The sequence below is a fragment of the Hyla sarda genome, chromosome 9, assembly GCF_029499605.1.
Source record: "Hyla sarda isolate aHylSar1 chromosome 9, aHylSar1.hap1, whole genome shotgun sequence".
In the NCBI taxonomy this organism is placed as follows: Eukaryota; Metazoa; Chordata; class Amphibia; order Anura; family Hylidae; genus Hyla; species Hyla sarda.
Genome location: NC_079197.1, coordinates 2,646,487 through 2,673,429, shown reverse-complemented (window position 1 = coordinate 2,673,429; position 26,943 = coordinate 2,646,487). Strand labels below are relative to the sequence as shown.

The following is a 26,943-nucleotide window of genomic DNA, read 5'->3' as shown; positions in this document are numbered from 1 at the left end:
ATCTGGGCATGCACCATACCTGGCTGCTATCTGCAGCTGACACCCACCGGTATAGATGGCTATCAGAGATCACTCCAAGGCTGGTCATTTAAAGGAGTAGTCCAGTCCTGAAAAACGTATCCCCTATCCTAAGGATCTCCTGTACAGGGCCCCGGCAGCCTGCGGGAAGGGGGCGTGTTGACCACCACATGAAGCAGCGGCTGACACGCCCCTCAATACAACTCTATGGCAGAGCGCTGCCTTTGTCAATCTCCGGCTCTGCCATAGGGATGCATTGAGGGGGGGTGTCAGCTGCTGCTGCTTCGTGCGGTGGTCAACACGCCCTCTACCCACGGGCTGCCGAGGCCCCGTACAGGAGATCGCGTGGGGCCCCAGCGGTCGGAACCCCCGCGATCTGAAACTTATCCCCTATGCTTTAACTGTTAAAATGCCACAATCAATAGCGATCACAGCATGGGCGCTCTCATTAAAACTAATGTTCGCTATTGCGCTCCTTATAGTAAATAAAAAATCTTTCTAATGTACTTTGATTTAAAAAAATAAAGTTTTCTATGTTTCATTTGTGTTTAAAAAAGCTGCCACTAGGTGTCTCCCTACTTGTCCAGAGCACATTTCCACCCCCCCCCCCCATCTCTTGCACAGACTTTGGACTCCAAAATCAGAAATGTTTTGTCCTGCACCCCATGGCAGGATGCCGATCAGTTGTCAGGGAAGGCTGCACCAATAGAGCGTTGATCTAATAGATCAGTGTATTCATATACATTACATTCATTTCTAATTAAATCCTATAAAAGGCCTCTAGGGGGGGCTAAAAAGTGTCATTCTGCTCATAGCTGATCATTTGTTACATTTGTATCCAGTCCATTAATTTGGGCCAAGGACGGGATGTGTTAATAGATTTAGGATACATGCACATTGGGGATTGTGGGTATACAAGTCGATCATGTGACCTTATATGATGTCTCTGCTGTCAGATATCAACGAGTGTCTACGAGGAGTCTGCGCGCCGCAGCAGCTGTGTACGAACACCCTGGGAAGCTACCAGTGTATAGACAACTGCCCGACGGGGACCACGCGATCCGAGTCTGGAGCCTGCAATGGTGAGTGCAATATAAGGAGCCATCCCCTTATATGTAGGTACTGAGACAGGACGCCCAGGGGAGAGCGACAGATCATGTACACCAGTGTTTTCCAACCAAGTTCCCGCCAGCTGTTGCAACGGCTGTCCAGGCATGCTGGGAGTTGTAGTTTTGCAACAGCTGGAGGCACCTTGCTTATGCCAATGCCTGCGTGTTGCTATGAGACCCTCCGATTTATTTTTACACCTCTAGAAATACATTGGCCAGTGTTTCCCAACCAGAGTGTCTCCAGCTGTTGCAAACGGCTATCCAGGCATGCTGGGAGTTGTAGTTTTGCAACAGCTGGAGGACTAGCAGATTGGACATTTAGGCCTTAGGGCAGGGTCTCCTGACCTGTGAACCTCCAGCTATTGCAAAACTACAACTTCCAGCATGCCCGGACAGCCATCGGCTGTCCGGGCATGCTGGGAGTTGTAGTCTTGCAACTGCTGGAGGCACCTTGTAAGGGAAACACTGTAATGTCCAGTACTGTGTGCGTCTAACGTCCTTTCTCCTTTTTCTTCTCACAGATGTCGATGAATGTCGCAACGGGTCCCACATGTGCCGCTACAACCAGATATGTGAGAACACCATGGGCGGATACCGCTGCACGTGTCCCCGGGGGTACCGGACCCAGGGTGTCGGGAGGCCGTGTCTGGGTAAGGTGTCACCATGATCTGTTATTGGCGGACTTACACTACGCTGCCATCCAGTTCTATAGTGATACAGAATTGTTTGTCCATCTTTACAGATATTAATGAATGCCAGCAGGTGCCCAGACCCTGCGCCTACCAGTGCCAAAACCTAGCCGGCAGCTACAAATGCCTGTGCCCACCCGGCAAACAGCTTCTGGGGGACGGGCGTTCCTGCGCAGGACTGGAGCGCCTCAGCAATAGCTCTGTCCTCGGTATCACCGGGGCCCAGTACGAGCGGCCGATAACTAATGGACGTATTCACGGCAACAACGTATACACCTGGCTGTCCTACAGCCAAAACGGCAACCTCATCGGCCAGAACAGCCCGGGCCGGTGCCCACCGGGATTCATCCGCAGGAACGGGGCTTGTACAGGTAAAAGGGGAGATCTGATGTATTGTTACCGAGCTGGCGCTCACACTGTTAAAAAAACTACAACTCCCAGCATTCCCAGATGTCAGAACATGCAACAGCTGGAGAGCCATTGTTTGAAACATTGATTTAGACCAGTGTTTCCTAACCAATGCAGCTCCAGCTGTTGCAAAACCACAACTCCCAGCATGCCTGGACAGCCGTTGGCTGTCCGGGCATGCTGGGAGTTGTAGTTTTTCAACAGCTGGGGGCATACAGGTTTAGAAACACTGCTCTAAGGTCTAGATGTCCAATTTGCTGCCCTCAAGCTGTTGCAAAACTACAAATTCCAGCGTGCCCGGACAGCCTTTGGTGGTATGGGCATACTGGGAGTTGTAGTTTTGCAACAGCTGGAGGCGCATTGGTTAGGAAACACTGGTCTAAATCAATGTTTCCAAACTATGGCTCTCCAGCTGTTGCAAACCTATTAATCCCAGCATGCTCTGACATCTGGGAATGCTGGGAGCTGTAGTTTTGCAACAGCTGGAGGCACATTGATTAGGAAACGTTGATCTAGGCTGCGGGCTGTATTGAATGAGTATATAGTAATTGATTTATTCACATGGGGTGGAGTATAGGGTCATATTCTCCTCTCTTCTTCCAGATATTGATGAATGCCAACAGCGGAACCCCTGCCAGCATGAGTGCCGGAACACAGAGGGCAGCTACCAGTGTCTGTGCCCGTCAGGATACCGACTGCTGCCCAACAACAGGAACTGCCAAGGTAAACGCCGCGGCCTATATCACTGCTTGTCCCTGTGTGATTGTGTAAGAAGACAGACCCGCACCTCACAGCAGCACAGAGTATGTCAGCAGAGGGATGTGATCATTATGAGGGCGTAGGGGCGCTGAGATAAGAGTAATATTGTGGGAGGGTTCTCACAGCAGCACAGAGTATGTCAGCAGAGGGATGTGATCATTATGAGGGCGTAGGGGCGCTGAGATAAGAGTAATATTGTGGGAGGGTTCTCACAGCAGCACAGAGTATGTCAGCAGAGGGATGTGATCATTATGAGGGCGTAGGAGCGCTGATATAAGAGTAATATTGTGGGTTCTCACAGCAGCACAGAGTATGTCAGCAGAGGGATGTGATCATTATGAGGGCGTAGGAGCGCTGAGATAAGAGTAATATTGGGGGAGGGTTCTCACAGCAGCACAGAGTATGTCAGCAGAGGGATGTGATCATTATAGGTCATAGGGGCCCTGATATAAGAGTAATATTTGGGGAGGGTTCTCCCAGCAGCACAGAGTATGTCAGCAGAGGGATGTGATCATTATGAGGGCGTAGGGGCGCTGATATAAGAGTAATATTGTGGGTTCTCCCAGCAGCACAGAGTATGTCAGCAGAGGGATGTGATCATTATGAGGGCGTAGGAGCGCTGATATAAGAGTAATATTGTGGGTTCTCACAGCAGCACAGAGTATGTCAGCAGAGGGATGTGATCATTATGAGGGCGTAGGGGCGCTGATATAAGAGTAATATTGTGGGTTCTCCCAGCAGCACAGAGTATGTCAGCAGAGGGATGTGATCATTATGAGGGCGTAGGGGCGCTTAGATAAGAGTAATATTGTGGGTTCTCACAGCAGCACAGAGTATGTCAGCAGAGGGATGTGATCATTATAGGTCATAGGGGCGCTGAGATAAGAGTAATATTGTGGGTTCTCCCAGCAGCACAGAGTATGTCAGCAGAGGGATGTGATCATTATGAGGGCGTAGGGGCGCTGAGATAAGAGTAATATTGTGGGAGGGTTCTCACAGCAGCACAGAGTATGTCAGCAGAGGGACGTGATCATTATGAGGGCGTAGGGGCGCTGAGATAAGAGTAATATTGTGGGAGGGTTCTCACAGCAGCACAGAGTATGTCAGCAGAGGGATGTGATCATTATGAGGGCGTAGGGGCGCTGAGATAAGAGTAATATTGTGGGAGGGTTCTCACAGCAGCACAGAGTATGTCAGCAGAGGGACGTGATCATTATGAGGGCGTAGGGGCGCTGAGATAAGAGTAATATTGTGGGAGGGTTCTCACAGCAGCACAGAGTATGTCAGCAGAGGGATGTGATCATTATGAGGGCGTAGGGGCGCTGAGATAAGAGTAATATTGGTGAGGGTTCTCACAGCAGCACAGAGTATGTCAGCAGAGGGATGTGATCATTATGAGGGCGTAGGAGCGCTGATATAAGAGTAATATTGTGGGTTCTCACAGCAGCACAGAGTATGTCAGCAGAGGGATGTGATCATTATGAGGGCGTAGGAGCGCTGATATAAGAGTAATATTGTGGGTTCTCACAGCAGCACAGAGTATGTCAGCAGAGGGATGTGATCATTATGAGGGCGTAGGGGCGCTGAGATAAGAGTAATATTGTGGGTTCTGACAGCAGCACAGAGTATGTCAGCAGAGGGATGTGATCATTATGAGGGCGTAGGGGCGCTGATCTGATATAAGAGTAATATTGTGGGTTCTCCCAGCAGCACAAAGTATTTCAGGAGACATTGTATCTTGTGCTTCACTCTTGGCTACTTTTATTTCATTATAAGTCTATATCGAGGCGATGAATGTTTAATAAAAGGCAATGAATTATATTATTATGACAAAAAATGGGATGAGGAGAAAGAAGAGGATCAGCACTCCTCCCCTCTCAGGCCGGGTTCACACCACGTTTTTGCAATACAGTTCCCGTATCAGGTTTTTGATTAAAAAAAACAACTGATTCCTCAAAACCGGACTAAAGTGTATCAAAATGATGTCCGGTTGCATCTGTTTTTTTTAAAGAAAAAACTTATAAGTTTTTAACTTTTCATTCAATTATTAATAAAGTTTCACTTGTTTGATTAAAATTCCAAGAAAGAAAAACTCTGCAAAGTCAAAAACCGTATGGGGGGGAAACCGGATGGAACCGCACGCACATATGGTTCTGTACAGTTCCCATTGACTCCCATGTTAAAAAAAAAACGTATATGTTTCAATACGGTTTTTCAACCGGACCAAAAACTGTGGTGGGCTATGGTTTTGGGTACGGGAAAAAAACTGACAAAACTGTACAGGATGCAAAATGGACACAACCGGATGCATGGTTTGGCGTACGGTTATCAATGGAGAGTCAGTGCATACGGTTTTCAATACGGTTCCGTAGGTTTTCACATAGAAAATGTATACGGGAACTGTGTTACAAAAACGTGGTGTGAACCCGGCCTCAGTAGTACTACAAATCCCATGAAGACCTGGTGTCCGGGTCAGCTGCAGGATGTGAGGGCTTGGTGTGTAACCTTGTCCCGGCGTCCATCCTATCCCGCTGCCTTTTACCATCCGGCCGCCCTGCTCCTCCGTCCCCTTTGTTTTACTACTAGACGTGGTGAGTGCGTTCATCTAGATTTCTACAACGTTTATTATTCCAAGGCCGCATTCACACTATACTGTAGAATTATCCGTTTTAAAGATCCGTTACAATGATCCGTTACAATGATCCGTTACAATGATCCGTTACAATGATCCGTTACAATGATCCGTTACAATGATCCGTTACAATGATCAGTTACAATGATCCGTTACAATGATCCGTTACAATGATCCGTTACAATGATCCGTTACAATGATCCGTTACAATGATCAGTTACAATGATCCGTTACAATGATCCGTTACAATGATCCGTTAACAAAACCATTAAAAACGGCCATTACAAAATCCCATTATATTCTATAGGATTTTTACATTATCTGTTTTAACCCATCATAGCCCATTATTACTAAAGGATGTTATTTTGTGATGGGAGAAAGAACGGAAGAAATAGTGCTAGCAAAATTTCTTCCGTTACCTTTTCCCGCCACAAAATAACGTCCATTATTAAAGGGGTACTCCGGTAGAAACCTTTTTTTTTTTAATGAACTGGTGCCAGAAAGTTAAACAGATTTATAAATTACTTCTATTAAAAAAATTTTACCCTTCCAGCACTTTTTAGCAGCTGTATGCTACAGAGGAAATTATTTTCTTTTTTGAATTTCTTTTTTTCTCTTGACCACAGTGCTCTCTGCTGACACCTCTGTCCGTGTCCGGAACTGTCCAGAGCAGCATAGGTTTGCTGCGGGGATTTTCTCCTGCTCTGGACAGTTCCTGATACGGACAGAGGTGTCAGCAGAGAGCACAAGACAAGACAAAAAAGAAATTCAAAAAGAAAAGATTGTCCTCTGTAGCATACAGCTGCTAATAAGTACTGGAAGAGTAAAGATTTTTTAATAGAAGTCAGTTACAAACCTTTTAACTTTCTGGCACCAGTTCATTTAAAAAAAATAATAAATTCCACCGAAGTTTTCCAACGGACGTTATTTTGTGCGTGCATTATTTCTTCCGTTCTTTCTTCCGTCACAAAATAACGTCCGTTATTAATAATAAATGGGCAATGATGGGTTAAAACAGATAATGTAAACATCCCATAGACTATAATGGAAATACAAAAGAGAACAGGGTGCGCGCCCCTGGATGGAACCTGATGGATGAGATAGTGAACAAAACGCACTCACCTATGCGAGTTGTGCGAATGGAGGCGTCCAGGCACAAATATAGGTAAAAGGAGATCCAAGAAAGGGAGATGAATCGCGCTGCCACAAGAAGTATATACAGTGATCCCTCAACTTACAATGGCCTCAACATACAATAGTTTCAACATACAATGTTTTTTTCTGGACCATTGTAAGTTGAAACCAGACTCAACATACAATGCTACAGACAAACCAGATCTGTGAAACGTGTCAATGGCTGAAAGGACCGACCAATCAGAATGGGCAATTTACTGGTAAAACACCTGTATTACTGAAGTGTCTGGTAGCGCCCCCTACAGTACAGGGAGGTATTACATGTTCTGTACTCTTTACCTGTATTACTGAATTGTCTGGTAGCGTCCCCTACAGTACAGGAAGGTATTACATGTTCTGTACTCTTTACCTGTATTACTGAAGTGTATGCACTGACTGGTGTCTGGTAGCGCCCCCTACAGTACAGGGAGGTATTACATGTTCTGTACTACTCTTTACCTGTATTACTGAAGAGTATGCACTGACTGGTGTCTGGTAGCGCCCCCTACAGTACAGGGAGGTATTACATGTTCTGTACTCTTTACCTGTATTACTGAAGTGTATGCACTGACTGATGTCTGGTAGCGCCCCCTACAGTACAGGGAGGTATTACATGTTCTGTACTCTTTACCTGTATTACTGAATTGTCTGGTAGCGTCCCCTACAGTACAGGAAGGTATTACATGTTCTGTACTCTTTACCTGTATTACTGAAGTGTATGCACTGACTGGTGTCTGGTAGCGCCCCCTACAGTACAGGGAGGTATTACATGTTCTGTACTACTCTTTACCTGTATTACTGAAGAGTATGCACTGACTGGTGTCTGGTAGCGCCCCCTACAGTACAGGGAGGTATTACATGTTCTGTACTCTTTACCTGTATTACTGAAGTGTATGCACTGACTGATGTCTGGTAGCGCCCCCTACAGTACAGGGAGGTATTACATGTTCTGTACTCTTTACCTGTATTACTGAAGTGTATGCACTGACTGGTGTCTGGTAGCGCCCCCTACAGTACAGGGAGGTATTACATGTTCTGTACTCTTTACCTGTATTACTGAAGTGTATGCACTGACTGGTGTCTGGTAGCGCCCCCTACAGTACAGGGAGGTATTACATGTTCTGTACTCTTTACCTGTATTACTGAAGTGTATGCACTGACTGGTGTCTGGTAGAGCCCCCTACAGTACAGGGAGGTATTACATGTTCTGTACAATTTACCTGTATTACTGAAGTGTATGCACTGACTGGTGTCTGGTAGCGCCCCCTACAGTACAGGGAGGTATTACATGTTCTGTACTCTTTACCTGTATTACTGAAGTGTATGCACTGACTGGTGTCTGGTAGCACCCTCTACAGTACAGGGAGGTATTACATGTTCTGTACAATTTACCTGTATTACTGAAGTGTATGCACTGACTGGTGTCTGGTAGCGCCCCCTACAGTACAGGGAGGTATTACATGTTCTGTACTCTTTACCTGTATTACTGAAGTGTATGCACTGACTGGTGTCTGGTAGCACCCTCTACAGTACAGGGAGGTATTACATGTTCTGTACTCTTTACCTGTCCCAGGGTTACCTGCTCCTTTGGACACCAGGTGACGGCGGCTCCATTACTTTTTTAGGACATTGCGTGTTCTGTACAGGACCCGGAAGAAGCTCCTGTCCTCTACAAAGACAAGCGTTTCCCAACCAGGGTGCCTCCAGCTGTTGCAAAACTACAATTCCCAGCATGCCCGGACAGCCTTTGGCTGTCCGGGCATGCTGGGAGTTGTAGTTTTGCAACAGCTGGAGGCACCCTGGTTGGGAAACACTGACATAGACAGTGATTTACAGCTCCCAGCAGATTGTTCTTACTTTTATATATAAGGATTTGCTTTATCTATATTAGTTATCTACTTATTTTTCTTTAATCCTCACTTTTTCCTATTTTTGGATGACATTTTGGTGGCTTCAGAACCAATTACCAGGTTTCCATAGAGTTCTGGTCTCAACATACAATGGTTTCAACATACAATGGTCGTCCTGGACCCAATTAATATTGTAACTTGAGGGAGCACTGTATAGGTACATTTATTGCACACAAAGGATCCATAGACTATAATGGGATTTTGTAACGTCCGTTTTTAATGGTTTTGTTAACGAATCATTATAACGGATCTTTAATAACGGATGAATTTATAGTGTGACCCCGAGTCTAAGCCGTGTCTGTCTGCATGAGACTGCGCCACCGGAACACGTCCAGGGGAGTTTACAGCCAGTATTCAGGGAGTATCAGTGCTGAAGTGTTGTTGCATTGTTATATCTTTTAAAGGGATATTCCAGGAAAAAACCTTTTTTTATATATCAACGGGCTCCAGAAAGTTAAACAGATTTGTAAATTACTTCTATTAAAAAAAAATCTTAATCCTTTCAGTACTTATGAGCGGCTGAAGTTTAGTTGTTCTTTTCTGTCTAAGTCCTCTCTGATGACACCTGTCTTGGGAAACGCCCAGTTTAGAAGCAAATCCCCAAAGCAAACCTCTTCTAAACTGGGCGTTTCCCGAGACAATGTCATCAGAGAGCACTTAGACAGAAAAGAACAACCTTAACTTTAGAAGCTCATAAGTACTGAAAGGATTAAGATTTTTTAAATTGAAGTAATTTACAAATCTGTTTAACTTTCTGGAGCCAGTTGATTTATATATATATATATATATAAGTGTTTTTTCCTGGATAACCCCTTTAACCCCTTCTTCTCCCTGTAGACATAGATGAATGTGCGGAGCAGAGAGTCAGCTGTGGAGCCAACCAGATGTGCTTCAACACCCGCGGAGGATACCAGTGCCTGGACACCCCCTGCCCTGCGTCCTACACCAAGGGCCCCAGCCCAGGGTAAGGGCCCGGCTCGGCTCACGTCTTCTGTGTCTTGTTACATTATAACATCGCACGTTCTCCCTCCGCAGGACTTGCTATCGCCGGTGTCTGACGGACTGCAGCTCGGCCGGCCCCTACACGCTGCAGTACAAGCTGCTCACCCTGCCTTTCGGGATTCCTCCCAATCAAGACGTCGTCCGTCTCAGCGCTTTTTCGGAAGGAGGCGTCCACCAGAACCGAACCAGCTTCACGGCCCTGGAGCAGGATTCGGGCAGCCCCTTCGCTCTCCGTGATGACGGGGGCCACGGGATCATCTACACCTTACGATCGCTGGACGCTTCGGGGGTTTACCGGATAAAAGTGCAAGCGGCGTCTCACGGCGAGCAGCAGGGGCTGCGCTATCAGAGCGTCTTCATCATCTACATCTCCGTCTCTCCGTATCCATACTGAGTCCAAAGTCACCACCTGGGGGCGCTCAGGAACCTATTGAACTAGTGATGGTGGAGGCCACCGCCGCCCATCGTCTCATGTGTTTTTTTTATTTGTATACATCAGCGTTTCCCAACTAGGGTGCCTCCAGATGTTGCAAAACTACAACACCCAGCATGCCCGGACAGCCTTTGGCTGTCCGGGCATGCTGGGAGTTGTAGTTTTGCAACAGCTGGAGGCACCCTGGTTGGGAAACACTGGTATATATGGTGCCAGTAACACTAATGGACCTGCCCAGACTGTACGGTGCTGCCCCCTCCTGCCAGGGCATCTCCCTGCAGCAGACGCAGCCGCCCTCCAGTGGTGGCGCCATATGGTGCTATAAGACGTCCTGCATTCCGAGCCTTATACACAGCGCTGGATGAAGATGATGTCAATGACTATGAAGCTCTAGGTGCTGCTGACATGTTTGCGTCCCTCTCAGGGAGTCACATGGGTTCTTTAGAGTTGTAGTTTGGGGCATGCTGGGAGTTGTAGTTTTGCAACAGCTGGAGGCACCCTGGTTGGGGACAGCCTTTAGTTCTCATTGACCCCATAGGACCCCAGTGCAGAATGGGACCCATGGCTGACACATATTCTCATAGACTATAAAGAAGGGGACGGGGCACTACTGTGGGGGCAACACATACTGTGGGGGTGCAGGAGCGGATCTGTATAGTGATGATATTATTATGGGGGGGGGGAGGGGCTTCTGGTTAATACATTTCATTATTTACTGATGGTTTATTTATTTTTTATGTCCCAATAAAATATTTTATACAATTTGTTACATCGATCTATTTCCAGTTTGTGGCCCCCATACACTGGAGCGGTGTTCGCTGTGTCGTGGGGGGGGGGGGGGGGGGGGATTGCAGGGGGCATTGGGATGTCAGGGCAGATGTGTATCATACCATGTGGTGGTAATAAGGGAAAAAAAAGGAGTCAATAGCAGAATTTGCTCAAACTTTTAGGCCTTGTTCACACATTGTATTGTTTATTATTTTTTTATTTATATTGATGATGGTTGTTCGACATTTTATTCCTTTTATGATCGGATTTTGTTCTGGAGAGACGCAGCTTGGGGAATTATACTGTCTGCAATAAAAATGTGTCATATTTACTATTATTATTATTTTATTAATATTATCTGTTTTATCTGACTATACAGTTATTATTATTATAAGTATTAGTAGTTATAGTAATAATGTAGTTATAGTAGCAGTAGTAGTTGTTGTAGTAGTTGTTGTAGTAGTGGTAATTGTTGTAGTGGTAGTAGTAATTGTTGTAGTAGTAGTAGTTGTAGTAGTAGTTGTTGTTGTAGTAGTAGTTGTTGTTGTAGTAGTTGTAGTAGTTGTTGTTGTAGTAGTAGTAGTTGTTGTTGTAGTAGTTGTAGTAGTAGTAGTTGTAGTAGTTGTTGTTGTAGTAGTAGTTGTTGTTGTAGTAGTTGTAGTAGTAGTAGTTGTAGTAGTTGTTGTTGTAGTAGTTGTAGTAGTAGTAGTTGTAGTTGTTGTTATAGTAGTAGTTGTAGTAGTAGTAGTTGTAGTAGTTGTTGTTGTAGTAGTAGTAGTTGTTGTTGTAGTAGTTGTAGTAGTAGTAGTTGTAGTAGTAGTAGTTGTAGTAGTTGTTGTTGTAGTAGTAGTTGTTGTTGTAGTAGTTGTAGTAGTAGTAGTAGTTGTAGTAGTTGTTGTTGTAGTAGTTGTAGTAGTAGTAGTTGTAGTAGTTGTTGTTGTAGTAGTAGTTGTTGTTGTTGTAGTAGTTGTAGTAGTAGTAGTTGTTGTTGTTGTTGTTGTAGTAGTAGTTGTTGTAGTAGTACTAGTAGTTGTTGTTGTTGTAGTAGTTGTAGTAGTAGTAGTTGTTGTAGTAGTAGTAGTAGTAGTAGTAGTTGTTGTTGTTGTTGTTGTTGTTGTTGTTGTTGTTGTTGTTGTAGTAGTTGTAGTAGTAGTTGTAATTGTAGTAGTTGTAGTAGTAGTTGTAATTGTAGTAGTTATAATTGTAGTAGTAGTAGTAGTAATTGTTGTTGTAGTAGTTGTAATTGTTGTAGTAGTTATAGTAGTAGTAGTTGTTGTAATAGTTGTAGTAATAGTTGTTGTAGTAGTAGTAGTAATAGTTGTTGTAGTAGTAGTAGTAGTAGTAATAGTTGTTGTAGTAGTAGTAGTAGTAGTGGTAATTGTTGTAGTAGTAGTTGTAGTAATAGTTGTAGTTGTTGTAGTAGTAGTTGTAGTAATAGTTGTAGTTGTTGTAGTAGTAGTTGTTGTAGTTGTAGTACTAGATGTAGTAGTTGTAGTAATAGTTGTTGTAGTAGTGGTAATAGTTGTTGTAGTAGTAGTTGTTGTAGTAGTTGTAGTAGTAGTTGTAGTAATAGTTGTAGTTGTTGTAGTAGTAGTTGTAGTAATAGTTGTAGTTGTTGTAGTAGTAGTTGTTGTAGTTGTAGTACTAGATGTTGTAGTAGTTGTAGTAATAGTTGTTGTAGTAGTAGTAATAGTTGTTGTAGTAGTAGTTGTAGTAGTAGTTGTAGTAGTAGTTGTAGTAATAGTTGTTGTAGCAGTTGTTGTAGTAGTTGTAGTAGTAGTTGTAGTAATAGTTTTTGTAGTAATTGTTGTAGTAGTAGTAGTTGTTGTAGTAATAGTTGTTGTAGTAGGAGTAGTTGTTGTAGTAATAGTTGTTGTAGTAGTTGTTGTAGTAATAGTTGTTGTAGTAGTAGTAGTTGTTGTAGTAATAGTTGTTGTAGTAATAGTTGTTGTAGTAGTTGTAGTAGTAATAGTTGTAGTAGTAGTAGTAGTTGTTGTAGTAGTAGTAGTAGTTGTTGTAGTAATAGTTGTAGTTGTTATAGTAGTAGTTGTAGTAATAGTTGTAGTAGTTGGAGTAATAGTTGTTGTAGTAGTTGTAGTAATAGTTGTTGTAGTAGTTGTAGTAATAGTTGTTGTAGTAGTAGTTGTTGTAGTAGTAATAGTTGTAGTTGTTATAGTAGTAGTTGTAGTACTAGTTGTTGTAGTAGTTGTAGTAATAGTTGTTGTAGTAGTTGTAGTGATAGTTGTTGTAGTAATAGTTGTTGTAGTAATAGTTGTAGTTGTTATAGTAATAGTTGTAGTAGTTGGAGTAATAGTTGTTGTAGTAGTAGTAGTTTTTGTAGTAATTGTTGTAGTAGTAATAGTTGTTGTAGTAGTAGTTGTTGTTGTAGTAGTAGTTGTTGTAGTTAAAGTTTTGTAACAGCTGGAGACACACTGTTTGGAAAACGCTGCCCTAGTCTTTTTCTTTCATCCTTGTGCTGTCTTACCAGTGTTTGACCACTAGATGGCAGTGTGGCGCTGCCTCCACCATTCAGGTCTATGAGGCTGATAATTGGGCTCAGAAGCCCCTTGAACTTTGTCACCTTTGCCCTGTGGCTGCTCCTTACCCTACAGGGGGGGGGGGGGGGGGGGTCTTGGCTTCATTTCACTTCCCACATAATCTTCTCCTTTACGTTTCCTCTGGTGTGGATTGTGCTGTGGCCCCTGAGTGATGTCAGGAATCCCACTAATGCTGGAATGTGGCCGGGGAATTCCTGCTCTGCCCTGAGCTGCTGCTGCTGCTGCTGTGCACTGCTGGGGCTTGTAGTCCGCTCCTCACCTGGAGACAATATAAAGGCGGAAGTATTATAAGACGCTGCACCAGAAACAGCTCACATATCGGTATCACACATTACAGGCTTAGATACAGTGGCAAACCAGACACCATCACTAATTATGGGCTTGGATACAGCAACGCAGCCGCTGGTATCACAGCCAACGGCTGTCCGGGCATGCTGGGAGTTGTAGTTGCAACATATCTGAGGTCCACAGTTTGGAGAACACAAATCTAGACTGTCCGGGCATGCTGGGAGTTGTAGTTTTGAGACACCAGGTAGATCCACAGTTTGGAGACCACTAGTCTATGTAGTCCGGGCATGTTGGGATTTGTAGTTTTGCAACAGCTGTAGGCACCCTAGGTTGAGAAACACTGCCTTAAAGTACAGGCCTGGATGTGTCAGATCTATAGAACATCTGGATGTGTTTGGTGGAGACGAGAAGATTCCTGATCCTCCGCACTCACCACAACAAGACCAAACGTCACATGATCTGACCTACAAGACCCTGACCCCTCTATAACCTCTGTGACCCCTGCTATGGGACACAGGGCCGAGGAAAACGGTCACATGTTCACCCGCACTATAACCCGATACAAGAGATTATAGTGCAGGAGACCGGTGCAGGGTCTTGGATTGCTACAACTACCTGCAGCCGGAACCCCGATCCTCCAGTATTATAGTAGTTATATTCTTGTATATAGGAGCAGTATTATAGTAGATATATTCTTGTATATAGGGGGCAGTATTATAGTAGTTATATTCTTGTATATAGGAGCAGTATTATAGTAGTTATATTCTTGTATATAGGAGCAGTATTATAGTAGTTATATTCTTGTATATAGGAGCAGTATTATAGTAGTTATATTCTTGTATATAGGAGCAGAATTATAGTAGTTACATTCTTGTATATAGGAGGCAGCATTATAGTAGTTACATTCTTGTATATAGGAGCAGTATTATAGTAGTTATATTCTTGTGTATAGGAGCAGTATTATAGTAGTTATATTCTTGTATATAGGAGCAGTATTATAGTAGTTATATTCTTGTGTATAGGAGCAGTATTATAGTAGTTATATTCTTGTATATAGGAGCAGTATTATAGTAGTTATATTCTTGTATATAGGAGGCAGTATTATAGTAGTTACATTCTTGTATATAGGAGGCAGTATTATAGTAGTTATATTCTTGTATATAGGAGCAGTATTATAGTAGTTATATTCTTGTATATAGGAGCAGTATTATAGTAGTTATATTCTTGTATATAGGAGCAGTATTATAGTAGTTATATTCTTGTATATAGGAGCAGTATTATAGTAGTTATATTCTTGTATATAGGAGCAGTATTATAGTAGTTATATTCTTGTATATAGGAGCAGTATTATAGTAGTTATATTCTTGTATATAGGAGCAGTATTATAGTAGTTATATTCTTGTATATAGGAGCAGTATTATAGTAGTTATATTCTTGTATATAGGAGCAGTATTATAGTAGTTATATTCTTGTTTATATGAGCAGTATTATAGTAGTTATATTCTTGTATATAGGAGCAGTATTATAGTAATTATATTCTTGTATATAGGAGGAGTATTATAGTAGTTATATTCTTCTATATAGGAGCAGTATTATAGTAGTTATATTCTTGTATATAGGAGCAGTATTATAGTAATTATATTCTTGTATATAGGAGCAGTATTATAGTAGTTATATTCTTGTATATAGGAGCAGTATTATAGTAGTTATATTCTTGTATATAGGAGCAGTATTATAGTAGTTATATTCTTGTATATAGGAGCAGTATTATAGTAGTTATATTCTTGTATATAGGAGCAGTATTATAGTAGTTATATTCTTGTATATAGGAGCAGTATTATAGTAGTTATATTCTTGTATATAGGAGGCAGTATTATAGTAGTTATATTCTTGTATATAGGAGTCAGTATTATAGTAGTTATATTCTTGTATATAGGAGTCAGTATTATAGTAGTTATATTCTTGTATATAGGAGCAGTATTATAGTAGTTATATTCTTGTATATAGGAGTCAGTATTATAGTAGTTATATTCTTGTATATAGGGGGCAGTATTATAGTAGTTATATTATTGTATATAGGAGGCAGTATTATAGTAGTTATATTCTTGTATATAGGGGGCAGTATTATAGTAGTTATATTCTTGTATATAGGAGCAGTATTATAGTAGTTATATTCTTGTATATAGGAGGAGTATTATAGTTGTTATATTCTTGTATATAGGAGCAGTATTATAGTAGATATATTCTTGTATATAGGGGGCAGTATAATAGTAGTAGTTATATTCTTGTATATAGGAGGCAGTATTATAGTAGTTATATTCTTGTATATGGGAGCAGTATTATAGTAGTTATATTCTTGTATATAGGGGGCAGTATTATAGTAGTTATATTCTTATATATAGGAGCAGTATTATAGTAGATATATTCTTGTATATAGGGGCAGTATTATAGTAGATATATTCTTGTATATAGGAGCAGTATTATAGTAGTTATATTCTTGTACATAGGGGCAGTATTATAGTAGTTATAGTAGTTATGGAACAATACTTTAGTAATGCCACTACTTGTGGTAAAACCATTTATTAATAGGTCTGCTGTGCATGTCTCAGGCGAGCTGAGGGAAAAAAAACCTTTTTCTACTATTTATAATACTGCCCCTATGAAAAAATATATAACTACAATAATACCACCATAATGCTTGTATTATAGTAATAATATTCAGGAGCAGACTGTGCTATACAGTGGGGATATCCTCCTGGGATTTGTAGTTCTCTCCTGTTAGTCTTCGTGTTTATCACATTCCTGAAGAATTTGACCTTTTTGTGCTGCAGACATAAGCGAGCGCTGACGAGACAGGAAGTATTGTACGGTGTAAATCCTGAGGATTTGGGATGGAGTGTCGGCTGATCCGCCATGTTCTGCAGTCACACCCTTCTCTAGGTTGGAATTTCTTTCCTGGATAATATTATTTTCTGCAGGAACATATTCTCTGTTCTTTCTCTGTTTAAATTCTTTAGTTATTATATTAGGGGGCGGTATTATAAACAATTCCCTTATATAATGAAATAGATTATAGATGTCCACACTGCAGAACACTGGACAATCTCCTCACATTCAATGACTATCCTCCATATTACACTATACCGAGCCTACAATAGGTGAGACCCCATCACCACCACTATGGGGTCCTGCACTAGATTACCCTGTGGATTCATTTCACACTGTCATTGAGTAAAATGAGAAAATTCTATTACTAGAAGCCACCACTAGAGGGAGCTGACAGCATACAGAATTATACAACTCTCAATAAATTCAAGGGAGCTACACAAATCCACAAAGCGCTCCACCTAGTGGTGGCTGCAGACAGAGAAATTTTTTTTATTATGTAAATAATTTTGTCAGTAAATGGATACACAGTGTTGCTGATTTTGCTGTAGAAACACATTATTTATTTCTACATTAATATATGTGTGTGTATATATATATATATATATATATATATATATATATATGTATGTGTGTGTGTGTGTATATATATATATATATATATATATGTATATATTATCTCTCTGTATTTTGAATTTTCTGCTTTGGGTCCTGTTCAGACATTAAGTTTGTGTCTGAACAGTTTCTATGTTAATTCTCCCTGGGATGGGAAGAGTTAACCTTCCTGACTTCAGCACTGGGAGGATAAATGAGACTCTTCTGTTCTGTGCTGGTGATTAGACCTGTTTTCTGGCCATGTTGACTTGATGTTCACTATGTCTGTTTGTGCACATATCCTGAGTTTTAAAGGGGTACTCAACTGGTGCCAGAAAGTTAAGCAGATTTGTAAATTACTTCTATTAAAAAATCTTACTCCTTCCAGTACTTTTCAGGGGCTGTATACTACAGAGGAAATGCTTTTCTTTTTGGATTTCTCTTCTGTCATGACCACAGTGCTCTCTGCTGACCTCTGCTGTCCATTTTAGGAACTGTCCAGAGCAGCATATGTTTGCTATGAGGATTTTCTCCTGCTCTTGACAGTTCCTAAAATGGACAGCAGAGGTCAGCAGAGAGTACTGTGGTCGCGACAGAAGAGAAATCCAAAAAATAAAAGCATTTCCTCTGTAGCATGCAGCCCCTAAAAAGTATTGGAAGGATTAAGATTTTTTAATAGAAGTAGGTTACAAATCTGTTTAACTTTCTGGCACCAGTTGATTTAAAAAATAAAAAAAGTTTTCCACGGGAGTACCCCTTTAACCATGGTTATCTGTCCTGTTTGATATATAGATTTGAACTTGTTTTGTTTTAGTACCTTTGTCATTTTTTAGTATTCTTGTATTGTTCGTTCTGCATTTGCTTTGTGTTGCCTTAGTCTGTATTTACACTGTGCGTTTGTCAGTCCTGTTTGGACCTTGTTTGATCCTGGATCTCCTAGGATAGAATCCTGTTCTGAGCCTTGTGCTAATCCATCTATCCAGGAGTCTTGTGTCTGTGCCCATGTTTGCTTGTATTTAGTATTTCTGTTTCCTTCTTGGCCAGTATCCTGATCACTCGGGGGCGAGTACCCACTGGCTAGGAGCCTATTTGGCTTTGGTATTGTTGTCCCTCCATGCTTGGAGTGAGGTGTCCAGTGTGTTCCTTGTTCTGAGTCCTGTGAACAGCGTTCTTGATTTCCTGACTTGTTTAGTGTTCTGACATTCAGTTAACCTGTTCATCCCCGGAATATCCAGGTTTTGTCTGCTGTATACTTATCCTCATATCTAGTCTTGTTCCTATTATCATATCTGCCGTTAATCTTGATTCCGGTTTCTGAACTGTATGTTAGTATGCTATATCCTGCCTTGTTTGTATTTATATATCTGTTTGTTTTGTTGACTTCAACACCAATACACTTTAGCGCAAGGAAGGGACCGGCTCCATGTTGTCGATCCGAAGTTTAGGGCGGATGTGCAAGTAGGCAGGAAGAGTGGTTTATAGGGACAGCTTTAGGGCTCCCTGCCCTCCGCTCATGACAATATGTATATGTACATCTCTCTCTCTCTCTCTCTCTCTCTCTCTCTCTCTCTCTCTCTCTCTCTCTCTCTCTCTCTCTCTATATATATATATATACACACACACAAATATACAGTATACGGTAAATAAAAATATAAATTAAATAAATTTAAATTAATATATAAATAAAAGAATTTCAATATAAATTTTTCAATATAAATATATATTTTTTAATATAAATTAAAGAAATATAAATGTAAAGTTTTTAAAATATAAAAATTTGTAAATATTAATTTTTTTAAATATAAATCATTTATATTTATATAATTTATATTTTTATTTATTTAAATTAAAATAAATATCAATGTAAATAAATATGAATATAAATATAAATTAAATCTAAATGTAAAAAATATAAATAAATATGAATATAAATATAAATAAATATGAATATAAATAAATATAAATCTGTTATGTGACTGGGAATACAAAATGTTATATTTGCTCAGGTTTTGTGAATTGCACATTATTATCTATCCTGTTAGTTTGTTACAATGTATCAGTTCAGGTACTATGTATCAATCTGGAGCAATGTTTCCCAAACAGCGTGCCTTTGGCTGTCCGGACATGCTGGGGGTTAGAGTTGTGCAACAACTGGAGGCATACTGGCTGTCTGAGCATGTTGGGAGTTGTAGTTTTGTAACAGGAGGATGAGAGACAATAGCATTAGAGATACATGTCCTATATCAGGTCAATGACGGCAGTGCAGGCTGTGATCGCCGAGGGTCACATGGAGAATGCTCTGTGACCAGTGGGGACCATCGCAGGAGAGGTTTTGGTGCTTTTTCACCTTGTATAAATAAATGTTCCTATGTGAAGCTGTTTGGCTTCTAGAAGAGAGAACCTGAGGTGAGAGATCAAGGAGGACAAGATGGAGGGAGGAGGAGGGTGATGAGGCTGCAGCTTCAATTCTCACCTCATTACAAAATCCATATTGTGAGATTGTGTGATGTCGGTGGAGACCCCATGTCAGGAGATCTGCAGCCGCCCCCGGGTCAACATTTACATGGGACTGATCACTTCCTCCCCCACTGGTGCCAAAAAACACAAAGTGAACAAGTAAAGAGCTGAATTGTTGCCACTTACAAAACTTTATAACTCTCACCCTGTGACCTCCACACGATCAGCACACTCCTCTCCTGAAATACTCTGTACTGCTGTGGACCCTGCTCCTCCACTATATAACTCTCGCCCTGTGACCTCCACATGATCAGCACTCCTCTCCTGAAATACTCTGTACTGCTGTGGACCCTGCTCCTCCACTATATAACTCTCACCCTGTGACCCCCACATGTTCAGCACACTCCTCTCCTGAAATACTCTGTACTGCTGTGGACTCTGCTCCTCCACTATATAACTCTCACCCTGTGACCCCCACATGTTCAGCACACTCCTCTCCTGAAATACTCTGTACTGCTGTGGACTCTGCTCCTCCACTATATAACTCTCACCCTGTGACCTCCACATGATCAGCACACTCCTCTCCTGAAATACTCTGTACTGCTGTGGACCCTGCTCCTCCACTATATAACTCTCACCCTGTGACCTCCACATGATCAACACACTCCTTTCCTGAAATACTCTGTACTCCTGAGATTCTGCTCCTCCACTATATAACTCTCACCCTGTGACCTCCACATGATCAGTACACTCCTCTCCTGAAATACTCTGTACTGCTGTGGACCCTGCTCCTCCACTATATAACTCTCGCCCTGTGACCTCCACATGATCAACACACTCCTCTCCTGAAATACTCTGTACTCCTGAGATTCTGCTCCTCCACTATATAACTCTCACCCTGTGACCTCCACATGATCAGTACACTCCTCTCCTGAAATACTCTGTACTGCTGTGGACCCTGCTCCTCCACTATATAACTCTCACCCTGTGACCTCCACATGATCAGCACACTCCTCTCCTGAAATACTCTGTACTGCTGTGGATCCTGCTCCTCCACTATATAACTCTCACTCTGTGACCTCCACAGGATCAGTACACCCCTCTCCTGAAATACTTTGTATTGCTGTGGACCCAGCTCCTCCACTATATAACTCTCACTCTGTGACCTCCACAGGATCAACACACTCCTCTCCTGAAATACTTTGTATTGCTGTGGACCCGGCTCCTCCACTATATAACTCTCACTCTGTGACCTCCACATGATCAGCACACTCCTCTCCTGAAATACTCTGCACTGCTGTGAACCCTGCTCCTCTACTATATAACTCTCACCCAGTGACCTCCACATGATCAGCTCACTCCTCTCCTGAAATACTCTGTACTGCTGTGGACCCTGCTCCTCCACTATATAACTCTCACCCTGTGACCTCCACATGATCAGCACACTCCTCTCCTGAAATACTCTGTACTTCTGTGGACCCTGCTCCTCCACTATATAACTCTCACTCTGTGACCTCCACATGATCAGTGCACTCCTCTCCTGAAATACTCTGTACTGCTGTGGACCCTGCTCCTTCACTATATAACTCTCACCCTGTGACCTCCACATGATCAGCACACTCCTCTCCTGAAATACTTTGTATTGCTGTGGACCCTGCTCCTCCACTATATAACTCTCACCCTGTGACCTCCACACGATCAGCACACTCCTCTCCTTAAATACTCTGTACTGCTGTGGACCCTGCTCCTCCACTATATAACTCTCACCCTGTGACCTCCACACGATCAGCACACTCCTCTCCTGATATATTCTGTACTGCTGTGGACCCTGCTCCTCCACTATATAACTCTCAGCCGAACTGTGGACCTTCAACTGCTGCAAAACTACAACTCCAAGCATGCTGGGAGTTGTAGTTGTGCAGCAGCTGGAGGGCCACAATTATAAGATGTTTCTTCTTTAACAATGAGCCGCAGACGCTGAGAATTTCTGACACGTTAATAAAGAAGATTTTCGGATTTACAGAATTCGCCCCCAAATATAATCCTATTAATACATGAAGAATAAGAAGCTGGAAACGTTTCCATCCCCGGACCGCGCGCCATAAAGGGGTTAACGCGACATAAATTCCAGCCAGAATTCTCCGGCCTATTTTCCGTAAAGTCTTCGGATAACAATGGCTTTTCTTCTCTGTCCTACATAAATGCGGCCCGATCTTATAGGACGCCGGCGCCTTTGAAGTCCCCTTCATTTCAATGCGAGAAATCTTCATGAGCCGGGGAGGAGGGAAGACCAGCCCCCCGCCCCCGGGAGAAATCGATCACCGCGAGGATTAACGTCCGACCGCGCCAAAAACTGGGGCGAAGACGCAAATCCTAAATAGGGAATGATACGTCTTGTACTACATCACAGCTGATGGGGGCGATGTTGGGGGCTCCTGTTCACCGCTCCCCGTTTCACGAACTGATGGATCCTCGCGGCTCCGGCACACAGCAGATTCCTCGCGTTCTCTGTGCGGTTTCTTAGCAACCATGTTAAATGTTTGGGAGCGCCGGTGTGTTTTTTTTCCGTATGGTAAACAGATTTTCCTGCCGTCCCTTTAATCAGACTCTTGGCTTCGGTGCGGACGATGACCTCATCGTTATTTCATGTTAAGGCAAATTTTTTCTATTTTTTTTTTTCTTAAGACCGACATAAAGATTTAATTCTTCAAAAAGTTTCCATTCGGCCGACGTTTCCATCGCTTTATTAACACAAAATAAAGTCTCCGAGGCCGCGGACGGCGGATTATTAACTCTTCGGTAAATTAGTGGAAAAAAACGCAAATGGCGCCTGGTTGGGGGGGGGGGGGGGGGGCTTGGGGTTGGGTGTAGAAAATTAGCCCATTACCATAGAAATTACCTCCCATTAGTCTAGAGCGCCTGCAAGGACTTCATTACCGGATCAACGGGCGAATAACGCGTCTGTGACTTATTCGCTGGTGCCCTGCGGCGACGCAGGAGATGTTGCAGGCTTTATAGGGTGTCAGCCCATTGTAATAAAGGGGCCCCCCGGCTATAAACATGGAGAGGCCCTGGGGGCAAGGAGAATGTACGCTGTTAAGGGGAGTGTGTATCTTGTTGCAAAACTACAACTCCCAGCATGCCCGGACAGCCGTTGGCTGTCCGGGCATGCTGGGAGTTGTAGTTTTGCAACAGCTGAAGGCACCCTGGTTGGAAAACACTCTTATAGCACATACACACAGTGGCCTATTTCATGTATGATAGATTGTAGATAGAATGAATGTTCCCTGGTGGGCCAGTGTGATGTCCATCATTCACCTACACAACATGTAGAGTCTATAAACTCCAGTGTTGTATAAAGATCACAGTCTATGATGTGCAACAATATAACAATAGTATCCAATGGTGCCCAAAACAGCATCAGGAAATGTGTATAGAGAAATATACCACTAGACCACCAGGGAACAATCATACCAAGTGGACCTAGATATTGTATAGTACATAACACTAGGCATCTTAGCCTAGACACCAACGGGTGTAGACTCTGCACCTGACAAAGAGTATCATAGAATGTGAGATTATAAATATACCACTGGACCACCAGGGAACTGTCATACCAAGAGGACAAAGATATTGTATGGCACATACCACTGGGCATCTCAGCCTGGACACCAATGGGTGTAGACTCTGTACCTGATAAAGAGTATCAGGGAATGTGAGATTATAAATATACCCCTGGACCACCAGGGAACAATACAGGGTGAGGGGAGGGGAAGGGGGTGACCTAGGTATTATATTGTACACATCACTGGGCATTATATTCTGGGCACCAATGGGTCTAGATGCTACATCTGATGACAAGTATCAGGTAATGTGAGATTATGAATATACCACTGGACCACCAGGGAAATCATTTTATGTACAAATGGTAACGTATGGTGCATGCTACTGGGCATTATTTTCTGGGCACCCAGGGGTCTAAACCTTGCAACTGATAATGAGTATCAAGGAATTTGAGATGATGAATATACCACTGGACCACCAGGGAACAATCATTCTACATGCCAAAGGGCAAGAGGACCTATGTATCATATTGTCACACACCACTGGATCTAGGCTCTACACCTGACAATGAGTATCAGGAAGTGTAAGATTAATTATGAGGATTTTGTTCCCTGGTGGCCCAGTGGTAAATTAATCTAACACTTCCTGATACTTAGTGACATCGGCAGAATGTAGAACAGAGTGTACAATGATTGTTCCCTGGTGGTCCAGTGGGATATTCATCATCCCCCATTCCCTGATACTCATTGTCAGGCTATACCCATTGGTGCCCAGGCTGTGATGCCCAGTGGTATGTACTAGGGATCGACCGATATAGTTTTTTAGGGCCGATACCGATAATCGGTGGAGGTTAGGGCCGATAGCCGATAACTTATACCGATATTCCGGTATAAGTTATCGGCTATTTATCCCCCCGCGACACCGCTGCAGATCATTGATTTAAAGAGGGCACTATAAATCAATGAACTGCAGTGGCTTTTGCAGTGCCATAGGCCGCCGCCACCCGCTTCTCTCCCCCTGCCTGTCAGGGTGGTCCGGGCCATCCATCCATACTTCCTGTAGTGTCCGGGGGCATTCCGGGTGGAGGGTGCACCACCCGGAATGATAGTTCCCTGGTGGTCCAGTGGTGTATATAATATAATACCTTGGTCCTCTTCCTCCCCTGTATGATAGTTCCCTGGTGGTCCAGTGGTGTATATAATATAATACCTTGGTCCTCTTCCTCCCCTGTATGATAGTCCCCTGGTGGTCCAGTGGTGTATATAACATAATACCTCGGTCCTCTTCCTCCCCTGTATGATAGTCCCCTGGTGGTCCAGTGGTGTATATAATATAATACCTCGGTCCTCTTCCTCCCCTGTATGATAGTTCCCTGGTGGTCCAGTGGTGTATATAATATAATACCTCGGTCCTCTTCCTCCCCTGTATGATAGTCCCCTGGTGGTCCAGTGGTGTATATAATATAATACCTTGGTCCTCTTCCTCCCCTGTATGATAGTTCCCTGGTGGTCCAGTGGTGTATATAATATAATACCTTGGTCCTCTTCCTCCCCTGTATGATAGTTCCCTGGTGGTCCAGTGGTGTATATAATATAATACCTCGGTCCTCTTCCTCCCCTGTATGATAGTCCCCTGGTGGTCCAGTGGTGTATATAATATAATACCTCGGTCCTCTTCCTCCCCTGTATGATAGTCCCCTGGTGGTCCAGTGGTGTATATAATATAATACCTCAGTCCTCTTCCTCCCCTGTATGATAGTTCCCTGGTGGTCCAGTGGTGTATATAATATAATACCTCGGTCCTCTTCCTCCCCTGTATGATAGTCCCCTGGTGGTCCAGTGGTGTATATAATATAATACCTCGGTCCTCTTCCTCCCCTGTATGATAGTTCCCTGGTGGTCCAGTGGTGTATATAATATAATACCTCGGTCCTCTTCCTCCCCTGTATGATAGTCCCCTGGTGGTCCAGTGGTGTATATAATATAATACCTCGGTCCTCTTCCTCCCCTGTATGATAGTCCCCTGGTGGTCCAGTGGTGTATATAATATAATACCTCGGTCCTCTTCCTCCCCTTTATGATAGTTCCCTGGTGGTCCAGTGGTGTATATAATATAATACCTTGGTCCTCTTCCTCCCCTGTATGATAGTTCCCTGGTGGTCCAGTGGTGTATATAATATAATACCTCGGTCCTCTTCCTCCCCTGTATGATAGTCCCCTGGTGGTCCAGTGGTGTATATAATATAATACCTCGGTCCTCTTCCTCCCCTGTATGATAGTTCCCTGGTGGTCCAGTGGTGTATATAATATAATACCTCGGTCCTCTTCCTCCCCTTTATGATAGTTCCCTGGTGGTCCAGTGGTGTATATAATATAATACCTCGGTCCTCTTCCTCCCCTGTATGATAGTTCCCTGGTGGTCCAGTGGTGTATATAATATAATACCTTGGTCCTCTTCCTCCCCTGTATGATAGTTCCCTGGTGGTCCAGTGGTGTATATAATATAATACCTCGGTCCTCTTCCTCCCCTGTATGATAGTTCCCTGGTGGTCCAGTGGTGTATATAATATAATACCTCTGTCCTCTTCCTCCCCTGTATGATAGTTCCCTGGTGGTCCAGTGGTGTATATAATATAATACCTCGGTCCTCTTCCTCCCCTGTATGATAGTTCCCTGGTGTTCTAGTGGTGTATATAATATAATACCTCGGTCCTCTTTCTCCCCAGTATGATAGTTCCCTGGTGGTCCAGTGGTGTATATAATATAATACCTCTGTCCTCTTCCTCCCCTGTATGATAGTTCCCTGGTGGTCCAGTGGTGTATATAATATAATACCTCGGTCCTCTTCCTCCCCTGTATGATAGTTCCCTGGTGTTCTAGTGGTGTATATAATATAATACCTCGGTCCTCTTTCTCCCCAGTATGATAGTTCCCTGGTGGTCCAGTGGTGTATATAATATAATACCTCGGTCCTCTTCCTCCCCAGTATGATAGTTCCCTGGTGGTCCAGTGGTGTATATAATATAATACCTCGGTCCTCTTTCTCCCCAGTATGATAGTTCCCTGGTGGTCCAGTGGTGTATATAATATAATACCTCGGTCCTCTTCCTCCCCAGTATGATAGTTCCCTGGTGGTCCAGTGGTGTATATAATATAATACCTCGGTCCTCTTTCTCCCCAGTATGATAGTTCCCTGGTGGTCCAGTGGTGTATATAATATAATACCTCGGTCCTCTTCCTCCCCTGTATGATAGTTCCCTGGTGGTCCAGTGGTGAATATCTGTTTCAATCACTATTGTCCTATCTATTGTCCTCCATGACCTGGTCCATCCCCAGGGTTAAGCCGCCCCCTGTGACTTTCGCCGGTAGCTCAGTTTTGCCCCTGTGTTTGCGCTCAGTGATGCCCCTGTGTTCACCCTCAGTGTCGACCCCCCCCCCCTGTGTTCGCGCTCGGTGTTCCCCCCCCCCCGTGTTCGCGCTCGGTGTTGCCCCCCCAGTGGTATCTACAGTTATAAATATATAATTATAATTTGCGCCTATAAAACCGAAATCTAATTGTAAGTTTACGAATTCCAGATATTTCTCCGTTTTTTTTGTGTTATTTTGGAGCCACATCTGCCGGACGTTTTACGTGATCCCCTGGATGGCGTCCAGTCCAGCGCGCGCGCCATTCCTTTATGATATGTCTCGTCCGCA

The 26,943-nt window shown here is 43.1% G+C and overlaps 1 protein-coding gene across 1 annotated transcript in view; it reads left to right on the top strand.

The window, feature by feature from the left end:
- Positions 1-10,225, top strand: part of HMCN2 (hemicentin 2) — a gene marked incomplete in the record, with an annotated part of 213,000 nt that extends 202,775 nt beyond the window's left edge. Inside the window, 6 exon segments of the mRNA XM_056539579.1 lie at positions 975-1,100; positions 1,649-1,777; positions 1,870-2,187; positions 2,828-2,947; positions 9,536-9,662; positions 9,734-10,225. Of these exon segments, the coding sequence (XP_056395554.1) occupies positions 975-1,100; positions 1,649-1,777; positions 1,870-2,187; positions 2,828-2,947; positions 9,536-9,662; positions 9,734-10,094 (1,181 nt within the window).
- Between the last annotated feature and the right edge of the window lie 16,718 nt (positions 10,226-26,943).